Source organism: Papio anubis, chromosome 7 (genome assembly GCF_008728515.1).
Source record: "Papio anubis isolate 15944 chromosome 7, Panubis1.0, whole genome shotgun sequence".
NCBI classification, from domain to species: domain Eukaryota; kingdom Metazoa; phylum Chordata; class Mammalia; order Primates; family Cercopithecidae; genus Papio; species Papio anubis.
In genome coordinates this window covers 25450515-25470849 of record NC_044982.1, presented here as the reverse complement: position 1 = coordinate 25470849, position 20335 = coordinate 25450515, and the positions used below count along the sequence as shown (strand labels likewise).

The following is a 20335-nucleotide window of genomic DNA, read 5'->3' as shown; positions in this document are numbered from 1 at the left end:
CAAAACAAAACAAAGCCTGTTTCTTGTGAGCCAAAAATCAAGGTGAAAAAAAGTCTTATTAATGTTTTGTTTAAAAAGTGTTTTAAATTGTAATTTTCTAAATTTTATGCTTCACTTTTATCACCTACAATTGGTTTACCCACAGCAATCTGGACCCATCACTTCAACGAAGCTCCTATGATAATGGCAAATATTAATGAATATACATTATTTGTGGCTAAGTCCTGGGCACCATGACTCACCTAGACTCCCGTGTAAATGACCTAGGAGTCACAATCCACCCCAACAGTCCACCATTACCGTCTATTCTGATTCACTGTTCCAATGTATCTCTATGACGCGGCCCTGGTCCTTTCTGCCCAGCAGTACTGTAAACAGTAGTAATCTAGTGACTGAGCGCTTGAGTTTCCTGCGTCAAGTCATAGAGTCCACAAATAATTATGTCCTATATGCCGAACACTGTTACAGGCATTGAGAAGGTACTGTGAACAAACCTGAGAAAAATGCTTGACCTTACAGAGCAGACATTCCAGTGTACGCTTGCCCTTCCAATCTATCCTCTATAAATCAGTGATCCTCAAAATGCGGTTCTAGACCCAACATCAGCATCACCTGGATACTTGTTAAAAATACTGAATCAGCAGCTCTGGGGGTAAACCAGAAATCTAATTTAACAAACTGTTCATTCAGGTTATTCTGATGGATGCTAAAGTGAGAACTGTTTTAAAATCTAAACTGATATTTTTCAAACTGAGGACTGCAACCCACTAGTGATTCAAAGTCAATTTAGAATTTTCTTTGTAGCCCTCTCTCCTTCTCTCCCTTTCCTCTTTCTCTCCCCTTCCCTCCCCTTCTTCGTCCCTCTCTCCCTTTCTTTTCTCCTTCCCCCTCCCTCTCTCCCCTAAGGATGTTTTTTGTAAACAAAATAGAATTGAAAGGAAAAATCAGACTGTACTGCACTGAGAAAAAACTTTTGCAGATTTATCACTCATATACTTGTACATATATTTATTCAAAATGTTAAATACTATTAATTCTTAAGGAGAGTCCTAGTCAAGAAGTTCGAGAAACACTGTTCTACACTGTTATCAAGGTGAATTTTTTAAATTTATAAATATATCCTCTGTTTAAAAACTGGAACCACAGAGCAAAGTAATTTATTTACCTACCTACCTACCTACCTACCTGATATGGTTTGCCTGTGTTCCCACCAAAATATCAACTTGAATTGTATCTCCCAGAATTCCCATGTGATTTGGGAGGGATGGGTAACTGAACCATGGGGGCTGGTCTTTCCCATGCTATTCTCAGGAGACCTGATGGGTTTATCAGGTGTTTTTGCTCTTCCTTGTTCCTCATTTTCTTTTGCTGTCAACATATAAGAAGAGCCTTTTACCTACTGCCATGATTCTGAGGCCTCCCCAGCCATGTGGAACTGTAAGTCCAATTAAACCTTTCTCTGTTCCCAGTTTTGGGTATGTCTTTATTAGCAGCATGAAAACAAACTAATATAGTAAACTGGTACTAGTAGAGTGGGACATTGCTGAAAAGATACCTGAAAATATGGAAGCGACTTTAGAACTGTGTAACAGGCAGAGGTTGGAATAGTTTGGGCAGCTCAGAAGACAGGAAAATGTGGGGAAGTCTGGAACTTCCTAGAGACTTGCTGAATGGCTTTGATGGAAATGCTGATAGTGATATGAACACGGTCCAGGCTGAGGTGATCTCAGATGGAGATGAGGAATTTGTTAGCAACTGGAGCAAAGGTGACCCTTGTTCTGTTTTAGCAAAGAGAGTGGCAGCATTTTGCCCCTGCCCTAGAGATTTGCGGAAGGAACTTTGAACTTGAGAGATGATTTAGGTTATGTGACAGAAGAAATTTCCAAGCAGAAAAGCATTCAAAAGGTGACTTCGGTGCTGTTAAAAGCATTCCGTTTTAAAACGGAAACACAGCATAGAAGTTCAGAAAATTTGCAGCCTGACAATGCAGTGGAAAAGAAAAAGCCACTTTTTGAGGAGAAATTCAAGCTGGCTGGAGAAATTTGCATAAGTAGCAAGGAGCCTAATGTTAATCTCCAAGACCATGGGGAAAATGTCTCTAGGCCACATCAGAGACCTTCACTGCAGCCCCTCCCATGATGAGCCCAGAGACCCAGAAGGAAAAAGTGGTTTCGCTGGCCAGGCCCAGGGTCCCCATGCTGTGTGCAGCCTAGGGACTTGGTGCCCTGTATCCCAGCCACTCCAGCTGAAAGGGGCCAACATAAAGCTCAGGCTGTGGCTTCAGAGCGTGGAAGCCCCAAACCTTGGCAGCATCCATGTGGTGTTGAGCCTGCGGGTGCACAGAAGTCAAGAATTGAGGTTTGGGAACTTCCACCTAGATTTCAGAAGATGTATGGAAATGCCTGGATGGCCAAGCAAAAGTCTGCTGCTGCAGAGGCAGAGCCCTCACGGAGAACCTCTGCTAGGGCAGTGCAGAAGAGAAATGCAGGGTCGGAGGCCCTACACAGAGTCCCTACTAGGGCACTGCTTAGTGGAGCTGTGAGAAGAGGGCCACAGTCCTCTAGATCCCAGAATGGCAGACCCACCAACAGCTTGCACCGTGCTCCTGGAAAAGTCGCACTCAATGTCAGCCCGTGAAAGCAACTGGAAGCAAGACCACCCTGCAAAGCCACAAGGGTGGAGCTGCCCAAGACCATGGGAACCCACCTCTTGCATCAGCATGACCTGGATGTGAGACCTGGAGTCAAGGAAGATCATTTTGGAGTTTTAACGTAAGACTGCCCCGCTGGATTTCCGGACTTGCATGGGCCCTGTAACCCCTTTGTTTTGGCCAATTTCTTTCTCCCGTTTGGAACAGCTTTATTTACCCAATAACTGTACCCCCATTGTATCTAGGAAGTAACTAGCTTGCTTTTGATTTTACAGGCTCATAGGCAGAAGGGACTTGTCTTGTCTCAGATGAGACTCCAAACTGTGGACATTTGTGTTAATGCTGAAATGAGTTAAGACTTTGAGGGACTGCTGGGAAGGTATGATTGGTTCTGAAATATGAGGACATTAGATTTGGAGGGCCAGGGACAGAATATGGTTTGGCTATGTCCCTACCAAAATCTCAACTTGAATTTTATCTCCCAGAATTCCCACATATTGTGGGAGGGATCCAGTGGGGAGGTAACTGAATCAAAGGGCCCGGTCTTTCCCATACTATTCTTGTGATAGTGAGTAAGTCTCACGAGATCTGATGGGTTTATCAGGGGTTTCCGCTTTTGCTTCTTCCTCATTTTCTCTTGTCGCTGCCAAGTAAAAAGAGCCTTTCACTTCCCATTATGATTCTGAGGCCTCCCCAGCCATGTGGAACTGTAAGTTCAATTAAACCTTTTTTTGTTCCCAGTTTCTGGTATGTCTTTATCAGCAGTGTGTATATGTCCTTATTAGCAGTGTGAAAACTAACTAATACACCATCTAACAACCTGGAATACTTATTTTCAAAAGATTCCTAGGTCTCATCTTACTACCCCTATCAAGCCAGACTCTCTGGAAAATCCAAAAATCTGCATTTTAACTAGTACCCCAGATAATCCTCACTCTAAAGACCAAGCTCCTTAGTATAGCATGTTACCATATACCAATTGCTACTACAACTTGAACTCTATTTTCTCACAGTACCAAATTACTTGGAGGTCTCTGAATATATCATATGTAACCTTAATGAACTATTCCTTATGATCAGCAGTTTTCTCCCACAATTCCCTATAGAAGACAAATGCCAAAGTCTCAACAGCCTCAAAGAAAAGCCATCACTCACTGCCTCCACGCATAAGAGGTATTTCTATTTTGTACTTACCACACAAAGTCTACGACTTCTATCAAAGTATGAATATCTTCTAGGCAGCAACTGTCTTATTCAGGATCTAACTTCAAAGAGGGAAAACAAAACTATTTGTCTTCTAGAATACTGTTCCTATATAAGGATGCTACTGACATTTTGGGCAGGACAATTCTTTATCATACAGAATGGTCCCACAAGAAATATGCAGGAATTGCAACATTCCTGGCTGCTGTCTAGTAAATGCCAAAAATCCTCATGAAATGTTGAACATGGCCCCACATATTTCCAACAGCTTTGGGAGAGGCGGGTAATCTACCGAAAATCATTATGTACCAAGTACTATAATACTGGTTCTAGGTAATGTAAGACATGCAAAAAGAGGATCATACAAGTACTTTGTATTAAGCTTATAATGCCAATTACCATAAAGTTCAAATTAATTTAATGTCTACAATTCCATTTTCACACAATCTTTATTTATCAAAATATTAGATATCAACTATTTAAAATGAACAATGAGGCTGGGCGTAGAGGCTCATGCCTGTAAACCCAGCACTTTGGGAGGCTGAGGTGAAAGATCACGAGGCCAGGAGTTGAAGACCAGCCCAACCAACATAATGAAAATAAAATAAATAAACAATGAAACACTATTTTGGCAATAGTAATCATACTAACGTATTTCTTTCTTTTTTTTTTTTTTTCTGATGTGGAGTGTCACTTTGTTGTCCAGGCTAGAGTGTAATGGCGCGATCTCGGCTCACTACAACCTCTGCCTCCTGGGTTCAAGCAATTCTCCGGCCTCAGCCTCCCCAGTGGCTGGGATTACAAACACATGCCACCATGCCCGGCTAATTTTTGTATTTTTAGTAGAGACGGGGTTTCACCATGTTGGCCAGGCTAGTCTCAAACTCCTGACCCCAAGTGATTCGCCCACCTCGGCCTCCCAAAGTGCTGGAATTACAGGCATGAGCCACCGCACGCAGCCTCTAATACAGTATTGAACACAATCAGGAATACTAATCTTTGCAAGGTATCTGAAATTAGATGGAGAAAATTCATCTTCTGTACCCAAAATGATTCACGTGTACATTTGTATATCGTGTTAACCAGACTGGTAACTAAAACTTACTAAATTCTGTGTACTTTATAAACACATGTACAGACTAGTTTTTTCACAAAAATTCTGTAAGATAGATATTATTATGACTTTTTACAGAAAAAGAATCTGATGAGAAAGAAGTTAGGTAGCTTATCCAAGATCGCTCTAACTAATGACAGACAGAATAGGGATATAAACCAGGTGGTCTGACTCCAATGTCCCAGTCAGGGCTAGAGAGTGAATGTCTCTTTGTATTCTGCACCCCAGGACCCTCACTTGCCTCCCTTTAATCCCAGTACTAGTTCAAACTCCTAGTCTCTAAACTGGACTGCTGCTATCAGAGCAGGTCGCCAACCCTCAAAACCATCTCAGGTGCCACCCACCAACAACCCAAGATCTAGTCAAAACTCTCTTACCTTCCTTCCTACTGCTAAGTACTGTATATGTCACATGGATGCAAAAGGGCTAGGTTCGTGGCTCTATCATTTATTAGCTAAATGACTTTGTCAAAGCACATTCCAAGTCTACTTGGAATATAAAATCATGAGATTTTATAGATAAGTGGACTTACTGCTCCCCAAGTTAATCCCCTTACTGCTTCCCTACTGTTAATCCCCAAGACCATGGAGAAAATGTCTCCAGGCCATATCAGAGACCTGCATTGCAGCCCCTCACATCACAAGCCCAGAGGTTAGGTGGCTAAACCTGGCAACATGGTGGGCTAGAAATTCTGAAGGATTCTCCTACTTTCACAAAACATCTAGCTCCTGGATAAAATATATTACACTTCTAGGTTCCCAAGAAACAGTGCTGGAGAAACAGAGCTTTCCCTAAGAGTAAATGAAATGAAATAGTAGATTATCATTCAACTTATGGTCCAAATATTTATATATAATTAGAGTATATCAAGTACTTTTTATGTATACAGCTAGAGTATATTTAGAATAGTGGTTCTCAGCCAGAGGTGATTTTGCCCCCCAGCGACATCTGGCAATGTCTAGAGACATTTCTGGATACAACTGAAGGGTGCTACTGGCATCTAGTGGGCAGAGGCCAGTTGTGCTGCTAACATCCTACAATTAATAGGACAGCCCCTGCAACGAAGAATTAACTGGTGCAAAATGTCAATAATGCCAATGTTGAGATATCTGAACCAGAGGCAGATAAACTGAATTTCAGATATACTTCCAATTGAGGCAACTCTTCTCATTTTATTTGTTTTATTAAAAAGAGAAAAAATGTTTTATATCTCCCACAGAACTTGATGTCTGGACATAGGTAGGTCGGAAAATCTAGAAATCCGGCTGATTTTATCATTCACTTTGAAGAGAATTTCTACAGTGTCATTCCCACCCATAGACACTCATCAATCCAAAACACATTTATATTCAAATATAGATTTACTGAAAACCAGGGCTGTATTTTATTGTTTTTCCTACCTCTCATAGTTTACACATTAACGTAGGCCCGCAGTGGTTCAAGAGATAACCTCGACGACTGGGTTGAAATATTCTTATCATCTCCCTTTCTGCATTACCTCATTAACCCTCAAATTACATGCATTCTCATCATTCATCTTTGTCCTCAATCTAATTCACCACTGCCTCCTTTATAGCCTTATACAAGCTTTTGATAAGTTTGTAAAATGGCCCCAAAAAGTGGGGAGAGGGGCTAGAGCTAATAATGCCAGTGTTTCTAAACCATAAAATACGAAATTAAAGTTCGTTTTATTAAGCAAGAATGTCTAAACCTGAGCAGTCCAATATGGCAGCAATCAGTCATATGTAGTGATTTAGGTTTAGATTAATAAAAATTCAGTTGCTCAGTTCCACCAACCACATTTTGAGCGCTTAATAAGCACATGTGGATAGTGGCTACCCTACTGAAGAGCACAGATATAGAACACTTTCATCACTGCAGAAAGTTCTATTGGACAATGCTGGCTGTCCAGCTGTTAAATCTAGGGCATATTCTAGAAATTCTAATGAGATCCTGAAGAAATTCAGTGCAGAGAATTAAAATAAACTCATTTTAGTCTAACAGTTTTATTTTTAACTTCAATACAACCCAGATAGAAGAGTATGGCCCATTTAAAAACAACAAGAATATTACACTATTTTGTTCAGTTAGATTCAGGTGCCATATCTGTTATCAAACAGTTCAATCAAATACTTACTGAATGCCAACCACATATGCCCAGACATTGCGGTAGAAGCTGGGGATTCAAAGTTGAGTAGGTCACATTTTTTGCCATTAAAACCTAAGTATTAAACTAAAAATCAGTGTGTTACCTATAAAATATGTACCAAAAAAGTCATACATAATAAAAATGGAGGTGGAAACATTTGGTCTCAAAGATAGCGCATTCTCTTCAAGAGAACGTCTCGATTCTACTGTTAAAGATAGGAAAAATAAATTCTCCAGATTTTCATTATGAAAAGCAAGAGTAGATAACAACCCAGACTGACCACTAGAATTTGACCTAGAGAAAATTACCTAACATCTTTAGAACTGATTTTCTACACCTAAAAATGCTGCATTTTCTATACAAGGTCACGAAACCACAAGGACAACCATTATAAAAGTATAACATAAATTGCAAAAATCTCATTCCACGTTACACTAAGGAATCAAAATAAGCTTGTTTTCTAATTATTCACATCCCTCAGTTACTTCATGCTACTTGAACAATTTATATTGTTCTTCTTCCAACTCATATCTCAGAATTAGCACTCTTACACTTGTATTTTTAGATACCTACTCTTCACTATTAGTAACCCTTACATTTTTCTCAAGGTAAATACATATTTGCTCATCTGTTTCACACCTATATATTTTTCTTACCTCACACAGGTATACTCTTGTTTTTGTTTTTTTTCCAAGACAGAGTCTTGCTCTGTCACCCAGGCTGGAGTGTAGTGGCACGATCTCGGCTCACTGCAACCTCCGCCTCCTGGGTTCAAGCCATACTCCTGCCTCAGCCTCCCCAGTAGCTAGGATTACAGGCACGTACCACCATGCCCAGCTAATTTTTGTATTTTTAGTAGAGATAGGGTTTCACCATGTTGGCCAGGCTGGTCTGAAACTCCTCACACAAGAATATTCTTATTGAAAATTCTAGAGAAGTTTCCTGCAGATATCTGTTAATAAATACATCAAGACCTACTTCATCACCACAATCAAGGTGAGATTTGCTTTACGTAAAATAAACTGGTTGCCAAGCTGCAGCCTCCAAACCTATGTTGGATAAATGACACCACAACAAATGTTCCTTAACATTTATTAACTGTGATTATTTATTTGTACATAGACTTAAAGGAGCTTAATACTCAACTTCTAAACCAGCAGTTCTAAAACTCTTTTACCTCAGGATGCTTTATCACTTTAAAAAATTACTGAGACCCTCAAAGAGCTTCTCTGTATGTGAATTACACCCCCCTATATTTATAGTAACAGAAATTATAACAAATGTTTAATGCTTACTAATCTGTTTAGAAATAATGGATCCATTATATGTTAACATAAATAACAGTTTTCTGAAAATAGTCATATTTTAGTAAATAAAATTGAGTGAGAATGACAAACGACTTCAAGGAAAATAGCTAGATTCTCATATCTGCCTGTGTTTTCGCTTTGTTTTGGTTGAGGTATACAAAGAAAATCTGCCTTCCTACAGTTAAGTAGTTAGGAAAAGAAAAGGTACTTTTAAGTGATAGTTTCTTACAAGTTAGTTACAATGCAGAATATGAAACCATGTAACTATGAACTTTTCATACTGTTAAAGTTCATTAATTTATCTTGCATTTTGAATGAATTTTCCAACATCATGCATTGGACATTCAGAAAATACAAGTTCAATGAATTATATGGATCTTTCTAATGTAAACACACTTCATTACAGAATATCAAACAATCAAATTTCTTAGTATCAACACTGAGTCCACATCTTTTTAATATTCAGAAATGAGAAGTATGCATACAGCATTTCTGCTGCTTATTTACAGTTATCTCAAGGAAAAGCATCTGTGCGCTTGAGTTATGAATTTAACTGGCCACTTTTCTCACAGAATACAACTTTTACTTGAAAGAATGAAGGCAAACTATGATTTTCCAGACTTGAGCATTTAGTCAACCTTGTGGACCCCTGGAAAGAACCCTTGGGGAGAACCCAGGACTCCATGAACTATATACCTTGAGAACCACTATTCTAACCAACAGGGCAAAAATAGTCCACAATTTCATGAGTCATTACACTGCAAGGAAAACACAACTGCCAATAAAAAAACTAAATATTTCTGCTTAAATCCAAGATACAGAAAACCAGCTCTTAATGTAAAATATATTTAAAACATTTGGCCTACATAAAGGGTCTACTTCAAGAACCTAAAATTCTTTTATCAAGCACTTACTCCCTACAACTTAAAACACACTTAGAATACAGGTACATTAAGACCATTAAAAAAAGGCAAGATTAAAGCTGGGCACTGTGTCTCACGTCCATAATCCTAGCACTTTGGGAGGCCGAGGCGGGAGGATCACTTGCAGCCAGGAGTTCGAAAGCAGCCTTAACATGGTGAAAACCATCCCTACCAAAAATACAAAAATTAGCCAGGCATGCTGGCATGTGCCTGTAGTCCCAGAGGTGGGAGGATGGTTTGAGCCTGGGAGGCAGAGGTTGCAGTAAGTCCAGATTGTGCCACTGCACTCCAGCTGGGCGACAGAGCCCAACCCTGTCTCAAAAAAAAAAAAAAAAAAGAAAAAAGAAAGCAAGAAAACTCTTCCAGGCATGTCAAGTAATTAGACCCTAAAATGTAGAATGTTAACTATCCAATAATAACTGCTAATGCTACTATCAGGCATTGTGCTAAGATTTTATATGGTTATTCCATTTAATCCTCAAAACAAACCTATAAGGTAAATACTACCAATTTCCATCTTACATGTAAAGAAACTGAAATATAAATGTAGCCTGCCTAAGGTCAGAGGAAGAATGCATGGTACAGTTGGGATTTAAAACCAGCACATTTCATTAAACTATACGTTCACCCTACAGAAAAATTACAGATTCATCTCTGACTAAAGAAAATGATTTGGGGTGAAAAGGTACGAATATTTTTTAAAAGACAAACTTACGGTTTTTAGTTCCATCAGTACTTGTTCATCCACTCCATCGTCCAGAAAGATGTCTCTCACGTCATTAATGACATCTTCAATCACAGATCTGTACAATTTAGGCTTTAAAGGAAAAATAAAAGACTTGATAAAGACAGTTTTTCACAGGTTACAATGTATAATTCAAAACCAATATAATAGTCATTTTGCCAACTAACTACATATGAATTTAAAGATACGACCACCATCATTTGCCATAAACTGGATTTGATGACTGCATACTTTAATAAAAATTTTAAGATTAATGCAATTCATAAATAGAAGGTCCCTATGCCTACAAGGTCCATACAATTTTCAATTATAATTTCCTATGTTACAGTCAAAATACCTAATGTAATGTTCAATAACAGCTTCAGGGGTTGCTTACGTCTGGCTTCTACTATTCCATGCTTGGTTTGAACTCTGTTGTATGTTTTACTACCTCACCACTAAATCTTAAGACTTTGGAGAATCTTACGTCCGGGAGTCATCTGCCTGGTAATAATCTGCAACCTAATGAACATTCAGGTTTAAAAATCACCTAACTTCTGTTGTGTGACCCAGTCTGTACTTTCAAGCTACACCATTAAACTACTCACACACCCGCAATGACAGGTCTCAAGGTCCCAAAGAAACAAGGTACACTGATTTCCTTCCCAGAATTTCTCCTCTACTACTGCCCAGATAATGCTATGAAACATTATAATGAACATAAACCCTCTAAACGTTTATTATTATTATTATAATTAGCACTGTTGGTATTACTTGAAGGAGGAGCGGGAAGTAAAGGAGCTGGCTTCTAGAAGGTTGAATGGTAAAATGGGCAAAATGAGAATAGATGTGAAAGAACTTTCAAAAAATAAAAATTTTTTTAAAACTACAAGGTGGGAGATAGAACAATTAGCCCAATCCACATCCTATTTTTAACCTGTAAGACAAAAGGAAGTCATGTCAGATGACAAAACTAGAGCTGCCTTGACAAAACTAGAGTTGCCAGGTTATAAATCCTACCCATTACCAGAGAGTTATGGTTAACAAGCTTTTTAGAGGTCTTCTCATTACTTGTGTTTCATACCTTGCTTAAGGTTAAATGGCTACCAAAAAAAACTAAGTGTTTGTTCTCATGAGCAAACTTCAAACAGAAATATGTGTTTCACTACCATCTCTTATCAGCAACACTGTGACACAGGGGGAACTGCTAAGAAAATGTGTCCTTGTCTTGTGAAAACTACAAATAATGAGGCCAGATGCAATGACCTGTAATCCCAGCATTTTGAGAGGATCACTTGAGCTCAGGAGTTCAAGACCAGTCTGGGTTACATAGTGAAACTCAGTCTATACAAAAAATTAGCCAGGAATAGTGGCACGTGCCCGTAGTCCCAGCTACTTGGGAGGCTGAGGTGGGAGGATGGCTTGAGCCCAGAAGGGAAAGGATGCAGTGAGCCAAGATTGTAGCACTGCCCTTCAGCCTGGGTGACAGGCCCAGACCCTGTCTCAGAAAACAAACAAAATACAAATGAGTTTGTCAGTACAATTTACCTCAACCATTAAAAACTATTTAGTCCTTCTCATTACAAGAAAACCAATTCAAATATCCGGGTTCTTGCTTTACTGTTTCACTCACTAACCTGCTTTATTTTGCCAAATCTTCCTCTTGAAGTTTGTTCATCTGTAAAATGCACATTTCTATAGTCCCTACTTTAACATTCTAATTCTATATATAAGGAAAGTATATCTGACTATGGACATCACCTTGCCTAAAGTGACTTAACTGAATTACAAAAGTATCTCTGTAAAGTGTGTGTGTGTGTGTTTTAACCAACAATGACTCCTCAAGACATTAGGAGGGCAATATATTTTAAATTGGGAATATCAATCTGAAATTGACAATATGTCTGCTTTTCAGTAAACTAGACGGTGTTTTGGTGTTTCTGAAGTCAGTTACCTCTAAAAACCTGTTGCTTGGAGATCCAGACACGTATAGGTATAAATCTGCTTTCTTCTAGTACTCTCTACTTAATGAATCATTCTTTAAGATTTTATTTTTGTGTCTTAATGAACTCACAACTTGACCACTTAACAGCTTCATAAGCTCTATAGTTGAAGGAAGGGAAATGTGTACTCTTCACAAAATACATGCCTAATAAGTAATTTAGCAGAATTGTTCACAATTTGAAAAGCCCTCAAGATAATTTTTGAAAAGTATGTGGGCACATAGTATTCGAAACAAGAAATTTCTAAATTATTACTTAAAATTCTACGCTATATTTCAGGCAAAGTTTCTATCTTTCACGAAATACAATTTAGGTTTATCCTGATTTTTAAAAAACAGGTTATTTCAAACTTAAGAACTGGTAAATAAGAGGGCCACTAGTGGCATTAAGTGATTTGTTAGAAGGTTTCCTTCAAAAATGTTAATTCCCTGATGCAATGCTGGAAGATAAATTGGAATAATTTTTACACCGGATACCCATGTTAATATCCAAGGCAATAAAGTTCTACTTAGAATTTTTTTTAATCCAGTTTGCAGCATGTCTCTTCCCTCTAATTACTCATGATTCTCCTACACATAAATGGTCCTATAATGAAGCTTTAGGTACTTATCTATTTCTCTGAAAAGCCTCGTGTCTTTTATATTTACTATAGGAAAACATAATGTAATATTGGGAGCTATATTTCTAACATATTTCTTGAATACTTAAACAAAACACTACCAAAACCGAGTCCTCTGTAGCTAACACTTTCAATGTTGAAAACAGTTTTTTAAATTCCCGAAAATAATGCACACAAGAAAAACGGCTAGACCATCTTATCTAAAACTCTTTGTTTTAAATTATAAATTTTGAAAACTGTAAACAAAATAAAAAGGGACAGCGATTCGGATATATTTCCCCTAGCAAACAAAGAAGGCAAATCCTGGCTGCTGCTAGGAACAAAACCAAAACTTGGGGCTCTGAAAGCAGCCCCCGACGGATGAGAAATTACAGCGTGAAAAAAGGACCTAGAAATAAATTGAGCTCTGCACGCGCCTGGCTCTCGCCTCGGGAGCACGCACCTCCCAGCCCCGCTCTCAGCAGCTCTCACTATTTAAAGCCGGATCTGGTGTTTAAATGGAGAGGCGGTGACGTAGGACTGAAAAGCACCTTCCCATCCTGGCAGAGTCTATATTAGAGAGCGGCAATGGCTCTATATAAACAGGGCAGCCAAAGGGAGGAGGACCACAAGGCTCAGGGACTGAAAAGCAGGGTAAGCGGCCGCAGCCATGATGGATCGACCCGAGTCGCCAACGGTACGGTGTCGGGCGGCCGCGGGCTGGTCTGCGGCATTTGGGACAGGGCAAAAACGTGTTTTATTGTCATCATAAAAATAAGAGTTGGGTGGACTAGTGATCACATTGCGTTGGTGACTGAAAAGGTTATTTATGTGACTGCTTTTTGCAAACCTACGTGATCTCAAGTAACCAAAAAGGGACCAACGGGAAGAAGTAGGTAAATTTCAAGGCGAAAGCGGGGACACTTGGACCACTGCAGGCTTTTCTTGTTTGTTTTGGTGCTTCTGCTAGTCGAAGATACGATGGGGGTCTTCCCCTTCGCCATTTTACCCATTCGGAAGGAACTGAGATAAGTGCTTTTCAACCAACCTTCGTCCTTTTTTTAAACATAAAATGGCCCCAGTGAAGGTTCCCAAAGCACAACAGCTTCAGAAAACCTGGTAACCCCTCAAAGAACACACATTATTCTTCCACTGCATCAAAGTGGATCACGGTGGGTCTCGGGGGTTCGCCCGATTCCCCAGACACGGCTTTTTACCCTGCAGCCGCTCGGGGAGCCCTCGCCGGGCGCCAGTCGCGGACGGGCCCCTCGCGGGGAAGCGGCGGCTTCCCTCCCGCCCTCCCTCCCGGCGGCCGGGTTCTGGGGCCGGGGCTGCACGCCCGCCCGGGCCCAACCGCCTCCGCGGCCCGGCCCGACCCGCGGCGGCCCCAGGGCTCCCGCCGGCGCCCCTGCCCCTCCCGCGCCGCGAGCCCTCGGCGCCCCCGCCTCCGCCGCCCGGCGCCTCCGGCCCGATCCGCCCGAGGCGGAAGCGGGCGGGCGGCGGGCGGCCCGCGCGGATTGGCTGAAGAGTCGAGGCTGGAGTCGCCGCTTCGTCCTCCTGCCCCTGCCTGGTCTGGCTGTTGCTGCCGCCTGAACGAAGCCCCCGCCGGCCATCGAACCACGTCCTTACCACGGTGTTTGTATTTGCCGAGTTCGCCATTTCCAATAATAATAACACAAACAAGAGGGGCAACCCAAGAAACAAGATAAAACAAACCAAAACTAAAACACCCGGAGGGTGACCCAAATCACCGCAAGATTGGGGAAAAAATTTTAAACAAAATCAATCCTGAAGGAGTAAGGAGAGCGGAGAGAGGAGGAGGGGGGCACTCCTCCCGCAGCTAAAAACCTCGAGAATCGCCTTTAAAAGCCACGACCCTTAGGTCCGGGGCGCCGCCCGCCTCCCCCACCCCGCGCCAAGGAGGGAAACCACCACCGGTCGCCGCTCCCTGCGCCGCCGCTGCCGCCACCGGCTGCAGCTCCAGCCGTCCGGTCCGCCCGCTTCTCTCCTTTATATAGCGAGCCAACAAGCTGCGCGAGCCGCCACCGCCGCCGCCGCCGCCGAGAAACAGGGTGAAGGGGGAGGGAGGGGCGGAAAGGGCGGGGGCAGATGTGGGCGGGGCTGAGCGCGAGACACCGCGAGAGCCGCGTGCGCAGGCGCGCCGGGGCGGAGGCCGCCGCGAGCCGCGTTGTCACGCGCCGTGGTGGGTGCTGGGCTGGCGGAGCCCGGGGAGTGAACTAGTGTAGTCGGACCTACGCCTCTCCAACGCTCGCCTGATCACGTGGTTGGCACCCAGGCGGAAGTCTGCGGCAGTTCTTTGCGGTGAAGTACTTGCAAAGCATTGCTGGAAAAGACGCGAGTTCTAGTGACACTCCGAAGCTAGGTGGGACCGCCTCCTGTCGCACGTTTCCGCCCGGTCCCGCGCTGTAGGAGCTAGGAAATGTGACAGAGGCGGTGCCAACTGCCTCACTAGGAATGGCCGCGGAGGAGGATTGGTCACGTGGCGTAGCTTCCGGCCTCTGGCGCGTTCCTGTTCGGGAAGGTTTTAAATGCGGAGTCATCTCTTGATTTGTCAGCGAGGCTTTGACTATAAGCTTCTCGGCTTTCGCGCCTCACCGAGGGTGGGTCTTTCGCGCGCAGAATTGTATAGGATTTCCCAAAGGGAGTAAACGCCGATCGGGGCCCACTTTTAACATTCCAGAATTAGTAACCTCTGATTCGTTTGTTTCCACACTGGGTACGCTGCGAAGACTAGGCTTAAGTTGCCCAGAGGTTAGTTCTCTACTAGCCCACGTACTTTAATTTATCACGCTAGTGGAGATGCGGTGGGGAAGAAAACCCCACCAGCCTTTGGATTATAACAGCACAGTAACTTTCCCTGGTTTTTAAAAATATTGCCAAAATACTGCGACTCCGCATGGCCAACGTATAGTGACTGATCACATTGAAATGCATGCCCTTGACCCAGCAACTCTCATGGCCTCTCGCTATAAGAGAGCAAGCAGGCTGTGTTCCATGTGCAATTCAATAAGCTTTTGACCTATTCTGCCCAAGCAAATCCTGCCTTTATATCGACATTGCAAGCGGAACAGAGAATGCTGTTTGGAAGGCAGAATTCATAGTACCTAATTTTCTTGTCCCTGGGAATTTTGAGGGACTTGAAATGTCGCTTGGATGAGTGAGGGAGTTTGTCTTCCACAGACAAAGCAAAACGAAATGTCAAAGTTCTGTGCTGGTGAAACCGGATTTGAAAAATATCAAAGGCGTCTTACCAGAGAGGGAAAAAAGTGAATCCTGCCAAGACTTGAAAACAGGGATTAGAGAAACCAGAGGCCTTGAATACCCAGAAAATGGGGGATTGTGAATGGGTGTAGAGAATATCTATGAACCTTGAGATTTCTTTTCACACCAAGTTCGTTCGCCTCTTAACCCTTAGTTGCTTCCCAGTTTCCTGTACAGCTTCATGGTCTGGGACACTTAAAGAAAAAAAATCACAGGAAATCAGTATTATATAAAATTATGATTCTATCAACATTTGTAATTCATTTAATATTCAAGTGACAAACCGAAAAGTTACACTAAACAATACCATTCCTGGTAAGTTTTACTACGTATTGAGAGGACTTCTTCTTGCTTCTCTGTATACATACTCCCAAACGCTTTGCACCTGGAATCGTTCACTTTCCACCTAGTTTTCTTCCCTACTACTTGGTATTCTTGACTAAATGGTTGAGTAGTTTTGCCATCAATTAAAGTTAAAACCACTGCAGACAGGACATGGAAGAGAAGCTATGAGGTTTGCTCTTCACAGATTTAATCTGTGAAATAATGGAATGTAGTTATTGGATTAAAATGGTGGAAAACCCAGTCTTGGCCTCCTTAAGACCATCAGACTCCCTGGAGGCTCTGAGTTGGCGTCTCTCTTTACACCTAGATTGCAAAAAGACCTAAGCACTTGGTTAATATTTACCCAGGAACTTAGATTGCTTGTGTGTCTGGCATCTAGCCATCATGGATTCCATTCCAATATATTGGTTTCCCAGTCCCTCAACAGCTGTTATATGCCTTCATTGCAACATATGTGTGCCATCCCGTTTAGTTTCAGAAAGAAAGATTTTCTGTTCTTTCACGAAAATTGTAGGACTGAATACTTAGAAGCTGCAGCCTTTTAATTCACAAAACTGAAAATTTGTGAGAGAAAACTCCCAAGTAAGATTACATTTAGCATCATATGTAAATTGTTTCTATCTGAACTTTTTATTGTTGGTCTCCTACAGCTTGAATGACGTTTCTAACTTTAACAGCTCTTTCTACTATATAAAACATTTATACAGGATTTGCTGTTTGATCTCATACTTTGTAGCAGCCATGTACTTAGATAGATACATAACAGTCCTCTCTTTGTGATGAATGTTTGTGTGTGTTTTTTTAACTTCAAAATGATTTATATTGGGAGATAAAATGTTGCGTCTTTCTTTTAATATGCAGCCTAAACAGTAGATAACTGTAAAATAAGAGAAGAAAAGGGAAAAAAAATCAATGTATAAATTTTGTTATACCATCCACAAAATGACACCAAACCTTCTATGTCCAAACATTTAAGTATTTAACTGTCCAAATGACTATTTTAGCAACAATGCCAAGAAAGAACAGAGTCTAAAAAGATTGTGGAAATTGGCTTAAACTAAAATCTCGTGATTTCCCATCAAACTCCATTTTCTTAAATAGTGAAGAAAGAAAAAAACAAAACTAGTTTTGAAGCCTATTTAGGTCCTCATGCTCAGTAGTATTGGGCACTTTGGGAGGATACAAAATTGAAGAAGAAAGATGCCTCGAGCTTACTAATCATTTCTTTTTTTTGTTTGTCTTTCTTTCTTTCTTTTTGAGACAGAGTCTCGCTCTGTCATCCAGACTGGAGTGCAGTGGTGTGATCTCGGCTTACTGCAGCCTCTGCCTCATGGGTTCGAGTTATTCTCCCGCCTCAGCTTTCCGAGTAACTGGAATTGCAGACTCACGCCACCACGCCAGCTTATTTTTGTAGTTTTGGTAGAGACGGGGTTTCACCATTGTTGGCCAGGCTGGTTTCGAACTCCTGACCTCGGGTGATCCACCTGCCTTGACCTCCCAAAGTGCTGGGGTATAGCTGAAAGCCACCATGCCCAGCAAGTTTACTAATCTTAATGAAAGTTCTTGTTTTAAAGGGTAGTGCATAGTCATAGCATTCATTTAAGCTGCTGAAAGCATACATATTTCAGTCCTACCAAAAAAAATTATACTGCATTCAGATTTCACCTATGTTTCTGTCATTTTCAAAGAAACTGCCGATTTTCCCATGCACAAATTTTTGGTGGTGGCTATAAGAAGAAACTGGTGACCACACAAATCAGTTCAATACATGTGATGAAGAGATTTTAAAAACTCTTTTTAAATTGTCTTTGTCTGTTGTAAGTTAGTTTGAAATTGCTACTTCATGCCTTAAAACACCAACCAGCTCTAAGTTATTTTCTGTAGAACGAAGTGGAGACCAGTTTGTAGTTTTTAGCAAAAATAAGTTAACTTGGTGTGGAGTTTTGGTGGAATCAGGTTTGACTCTTGCCACTAAATTCCTGTGTGACATTGTGCCATGATTCTCTCTGTGTCAATAAGGTGAAATAATCACCATCACCTATCGTTGTTGGAAGATCAAAGGTACTAGGAAGTGCTCTGACAAGTATTTGGTGGGTGTTTTATTATTAATGGTAACTGTAACAGCTACACCAGTATCATCAAAGCTGGGGAAAGATGTTCTTAACTCACTTTGTAGAACACTACCATTACATTTTAATAATGATGGCTATGTGTTGTGGTTCATGCCTGTAATCCTAGCACTTTGGGAGGCTGAGGCAGGCAGATCACTTGAGGCCAGGAGTTCAAGACCAGCCTGGCCAACATGGCGAAACCCTATGTCTACTAAAAATGCTCAAAATTAGCGGGGTATGGTGGCATGTGCCTGTAATCCCAGCTACTTGGGAGGCAGAGGTTGCAGTGAACCAAGATCGTGCCTGGGCACCAGAGCTGGAAACAGACTGTCTCAAACAAACAACAACAGCCAGGAGTGGTGGCTCACGTCAGTAATCCCAGCACTTTGGGAGGATGAGGTGGGTGGATCACTTGAGGTCAGAAGTTTGAGACCAGCCTGGCCAACATGGTGAAAACCCATCTCTACTAAAAATACAAAAATTAGCTGGGTATGCTTGTGCATACCTGTAATCCCAACTACTCAGGAGGCTGAGGCACAAGAATCACTTGAACCCAGGAGGCAGAGGCTGCAGTGAGCCAAGACTGCACCACTGTATTCCAGCCTGGGAGACAGAGCGAGACCCTGTCTCAAAAAAAATTTTTTTTAAATAATGATGTCGGTGGCCAATGCTTACTTTACAAGAAGCTTAGCCAAATTTTGATAACTCAGGTGGTAAATATGTAACAGCATCCCAGCCTCACAATGCATTTTAAAACTTTTTTTTCTTACTTGCTTGCTTTCAGCCTTGAAACATACTTTGAAACTTTGTTTGTCCCTTTCTCACCAGCCCCTTCTGAGAACAGGGCTCACTTATCTTACTGATGTGCTTGCTTAAAAATTCCAGGGGCCAATTTTGAAACAAACTAGAGGGAGAGACCCCAACTGCAGAATCCTCCTGCTCAAGGGGGATTAGGAACCATTAGTCCAGCACTACCAGCTGAGGTCATATGACGTGAACTGGGCCTCCAGGCAGGCAGTCACTGAAGACGGCCATCAGAAGAAGGCACACAGACCTACACCTTCCTGCGCTACTCCTGCATATTTCCTACACCTTTCTGCTTCTTAAACCCCTTCACTCAGCCCAAAAAGTTGGAGTGATCTGTTAAAGGCATGAGCCTGTCCATCCCCCAACTGCTAATATTTGAATAAAGTTGCTATCCTTTCACTACATGTCGCTTCTCATGTTTTCAGCCTCTGAGCAATGAGCAGCCAGACTTGAGCTGGTTATAAGTACACAGCGTTTGTTTTTGTTTTTGTTTTTGTTTTGAGATGGAGTCTTACTCTGTTGCCCAGGCTAGAGTGCAGTGGCTCGACCTTGGCTCACTGAAACCTCTGCCCCCTGGATTCAAGCAATTCTCCTGCGTCAGCCTCCCAAGTAGCTGGGATTATAGGCGCCTGCCACCACGCCCTGCTAATTTTTGTATTTTTAGTAGAGACGGGGTTTCACCATCTTGGCTAGGCTGGTCTTGAACTCCTGACCTTGTGATCCACCTACCTCGACCTTCCAAAGTGCTGGGATTACAGGCGTGAGCCACCGCGCCTGGCCCACAGCATAATTTTTGTATGTTAATATAATGAGATGATTCCTTAAGCTGAAAGCTGATTTATTGATTAAATATATCAGATTGCTTAGTTACACGTGTGCCCAACTATATGTAGTAAAAGTTATGAATGAATTTGCCCATTGACCTAGCAATGCCAAATCTAGGACTCTGTCCCACAGATACATGTATCTTTTCTTATCTTTATAAGAAAAGATATATGCCCCAGACTATTCATTGTAGGACTGCATTAACACCCATCCCACCCCCCAAAAAAGTAAATATTTTATATAAGAAGATTATATAATATGTCCGTGTCCCACATGTCCATATAAGGAGGCTGG

At 41.7% G+C, this 20335-nt stretch overlaps 1 protein-coding gene and 1 long non-coding RNA gene across 4 annotated transcripts in view; one reads left to right on the top strand and one right to left on the bottom strand.

The window, feature by feature from the left end:
- Positions 1-14735, bottom strand: part of GTF2A1 (general transcription factor IIA subunit 1) — a 45640-nt gene extending 30905 nt beyond the window's left edge. Inside the window, exons 1-3 of one of the 3 annotated variants that reach the window (XM_031667933.1) lie at positions 14301-14735; positions 10062-10163; positions 3845-3911 (exon numbers count right to left, since the gene is read on the bottom strand). Coding sequence is in view for 2 of the 3 variants with exons in the window: in XM_003902128.4 (XP_003902177.1) it covers positions 10062-10163; positions 14301-14330 (132 nt within the window). In the remaining variant the exon portion in view is untranslated. Of the gene's footprint in view, positions 1-3844; positions 3912-10061; positions 10164-13719; positions 13744-14300 lie in introns of those variants that run through there. The other 2 variants (XM_003902128.4, XM_009212073.4) reach the window with 2 other exon arrangements.
- Positions 14736-14848: 113 nt separating this feature from the next.
- LOC108586928 lies at positions 14849-19620 on the top strand. The gene is made up of 2 exons (XR_001904946.3): positions 14849-15292; positions 19295-19620. It is a non-coding gene; the product is annotated as an uncharacterized LOC108586928 (long non-coding RNA).
- The last annotated feature ends 715 nt before the right edge of the window (positions 19621-20335 follow it).